This window comes from Arachis ipaensis, chromosome B06 (genome assembly GCF_000816755.2).
Source record: "Arachis ipaensis cultivar K30076 chromosome B06, Araip1.1, whole genome shotgun sequence".
NCBI classification, from domain to species: Eukaryota; Viridiplantae; Streptophyta; class Magnoliopsida; order Fabales; family Fabaceae; genus Arachis; species Arachis ipaensis.
The window spans coordinates 85,680,086-85,683,679 of NC_029790.2; the positions used below are offsets into that span (position 1 = coordinate 85,680,086).

At 36.4% G+C, this 3,594-nt stretch overlaps 1 protein-coding gene across 1 annotated transcript; it reads left to right on the top strand.

Moving 5' to 3' along the window:
- On the top strand, positions 1,115 to 2,803 carry LOC107648835 (zinc finger A20 and AN1 domain-containing stress-associated protein 4). Its single transcript, XM_016352647.2, has 2 exons — positions 1,115 to 1,432; positions 1,655 to 2,803. Exon 2 carries the CDS (start codon positions 1,765 to 1,767, stop codon positions 2,254 to 2,256), a length of 492 nt encoding a protein of 163 aa, XP_016208133.1. The 5' UTR covers positions 1,115 to 1,432; positions 1,655 to 1,764; the 3' UTR covers positions 2,257 to 2,803.

Sequence of the window (3,594 nt, forward strand, 5' to 3'; positions counted from 1 at the left end):
CTTTACTGTTGAAAGCTAGGTTGAGTCTTAGTCAAATTCAGATTAAGTTAGAATCTGAATTTGTACAAGATAGGATTGGGTATATTCTAAGAAAAATTGGTGATTATAATTCATTAAAAGATAGTGAAATTCCATCACAGTTGTGATGGATACTGTATGTAGACTACATTGCACAGGATAGCTGAATCAGGATACATCTGTATGTAATTTTCTATTTTCTACTCTATTTTTATTTCTGTAATTTAGGAGACAAAAAGAAAAGTATCTCTTACCAAGTTAAGAGACGAAACTAAAATATCTCTTGTATTTTTATGACAGACTAAAAATAAAAACAAAAATATCTTCTCAAGTTCTCTTGGTGAAACTAAGTTAAAAATTAATAGAAAAGGAGGCCAAAATTTAATCCCCTCTCTTAGTCACTGATAACCATCAAACTATATCTGCAAACAACATCCACGTTAACATTTTCGTTATGTTTTGTAAGTTTAAATGAGAAAAAAATTCAGGTATTTTAATTTAAAAGAAAATCAAAATTTTAAATATATTTTTTAATTTTTAAAAATTTAAATATTCTCGTGATAAAAGACTAAAAATGAATTTATCTTTTTCTCCGCATTTAAAACATCACCGCTAATTACAGCTCATGAATGAATAATTCCATCACTTTCTCCGTCACCTACCCTTTAATTTCTTTAAGCAACAATTATCATTCCTCATCTCTCAATTTCCATTTCTAATACAAATCAGCACACCACACCACACCACACCACAAGGCACACAGGATAGGATTGACCCCACCAGTCTCATGCAACCCAAACCCAACTTGGTGCCACGCCTTATCACCAAACACCCTCCACTTTCTCTTTCGTTCTGTCTGTAAACAATTGTTTCTTATATTTTGGATTTATTTATTTTTCAACAATCAAAGCAAAAGGAAAAAACAATCCTTTATCTTCGTAAAACTTCCATATAGTGCGCCTTCGATTGGATAAGAAATTTGAGTGAATTATTTAATGAGTTGAACATTGACAACCGCTGCATTCTAAACCACCATTGCCGTCACAGGCAGGCCAGCCAGCCTGTCCATTTTTTCTCTTATCGTATTATTAAATTTAGAGAATGTATTATTATGTATTCAATTTAATAATCTATAAATAAATAAATTACAATTCTTATTCTTAAATATCTTCATCTTAACATTACTGTTTAATTATTATTCTATTCCAATAACAAAATTCCCTATATGATGACGACTTAGTAGAAAATGATTAATATTGATTTGTCCAGTTTCGCCGTTTCTTCCTCTATATCTCTCTCATATACAATTTCCAACTCCGTTAATCTTTCCCGTTAATATTCTTTCCTCCCGTCCCTCATTCTTATCTCATTTCTCAATTCCCAATTTCCACCGCCACTCTCTCTTGTTAATCAGGTACGAAATTCAGTTAAGCCACTTTGGTTTTCTTATTTTTTTCTCAACCACAACTGTGTTTGTTTGTTTGTTTGTTTTTCTTCTGTCTTTCAATCTGTAAATTTTGCTATTTGTTGTATATAAAAATACCTAGATTCAGCTTGTTAATTAATTGTTCCGTTGAATTTTCTCGGAATCCAAACGCTCCGAATATTCATCGTTCTTGAACCTGTTTTTTTTCAGTATTGTTGTCACAACAAAAGAATTCCGGCAGGTTAACTTAAAGAGGCTTGATCGAATCGGAAAGAAACGAAAAGAGAAGAGAAAGAAAGCGCACACAGATCGAGAAGAAGATGGCGGAAGAGCACCGATGCCAAGCTCCGGAAGGCCACAAACTCTGTGCCAATAATTGTGGCTTCTTCGGGAGCACAACCACCATGGACCTCTGCTCCAAGTGCTATAGAGATGTTCTCTTGAAGGAGCAAGAACAAGCCAAGACCAAATCCACCATCGAAACCGCTCTCTCCTCCTCCTCAGCCGCAGCTCATCCATCTCCGCCGCCTCCAGCCGTAGATTCCCTCCCTCAACCCTCACCGCTCATCGCCTTGGAATCGTCCGTATGGACGTCTCTAGCGGTTGGATCGGCAGTTCACACGAACCGATGCGCAGCATGCAGGAAACGGATCGGGTTGACCGGTTTTACATGTAGGTGCGGGATCACGTTTTGCGGGGCCCACAGGTACCCGGAGAAGCATGGGTGCGGGTTCGATTTCAAGACGGTAGGAAGGGACGAAATAGCGAGGGCGAATCCCGTGATCAAAGCCCAGAAGCTCGACAAGATTTGATCTGAGCCGTTGTTGGTTTTGGACGATGAACATGAGTGATTCGGATGATGATCATCACGACCCGTCGTGATCATAATGGTTGCGAATCTGGCGGCCACCGCTTCATGATTGATTAAAAAAGAAAAAAATGTTATCTATTATTATTAATGAGGAAAGGTTGAATTTGAATAAGTCGTATGTAGGGACTAGGGAGTGGCTTTGCTTTGTAAAAAAATAGAAATGGATTTTCTGCTGTTTTCTGGATGGAAGTGAAGAACGTGAAAATTCGTAGGTCCACCTGCGTTAGAGTGAAGGGTGGATTGAAATGTGAAGCGCTGGAGTTTAATACGTGTATTGTGCAATTTTAGAGCGTCTTTGATGCTTCCATTATTACGAGTGCCAAACCCAAGTCATCTACTCCTCTGCGGAATGTTGCTTACTTGCGTCCATCTCATTTTTCGTTGAAATCTCTCCGTTAGCAAATAATTCGATCGTGTTAAGTGTGATATTCAATTGCGAATTGTTGCTTCGATGAGAAAGCTTCATCAAGAATTGATCCTGTTGCCTCGTCGTTTTCTGTATTAAGCTACTTAGATAATGTTTCTTTTTATCTTGTTATTTTTATTTCTCTAGTAATGAGCTGTTGGGGAACCCTCCAATTTGTTTTCTTCAATCCGTGTAAAGTGGATACTGTTGTAAAATAAATAAAAGATATACTAAATATAAAATAAAGATGTATAAATAGAAGACTCTATTATTAATATAATTAGCTCAATAATAATTCATATATATAATAGAGAGAAAGAAATATTCAGCAAATTGAAAAGTAAAGAGAGAGAGAATTGATTTTTGTTTTATTACTTTTCTGTGTATAAAAACAAGCGAGGTTTCACCTATTTATACAGGTGACAAGCCTTTGTTTTCAACTTTCATTAACTTTCAATTTGCCTTGAAAAGTTATTCCTTCAATATAGGATAAGTTAGCCGCCCGCCCCCGGGAATTCAATTTGTTTTTATCACAATACTCTCTCTTGGATGCCCATTTAGTATTATGCCTCGTTAAATCCTTACTAAAGAAAAATTCAATGGGAAAAAACTTAGTGAAGGAAAAAGAGTACAATATCCTTTGTGACGGAGACTGCCTCGTTAAAAACCTTGTCAAGAAAAACCCAATGAAAAAAAAACTTGACCAAGGAAAAAAGAGTACAGTCTCCCCCTCTTGTCGACATCAGTTGATGTCTCGAAATCGGCACATCCCAATCTCATGTACCAATCTTTCAAAGGAGGATTTTGGGAGTAACTTTGTAAATAAATCTGCCAGATTGTCACTTGAGCAGATCTGTTGGATATCAATTGTCC

Bases quoted from the DNA above. Each gene is read 5' to 3' on its own strand.
- LOC107648835 (XM_016352647.2), top strand. From the start codon at position 1,765: ATGGCGGAAGAGCACCGATGCCAAGCTCCGGAAGGCCACAAACTCTGT.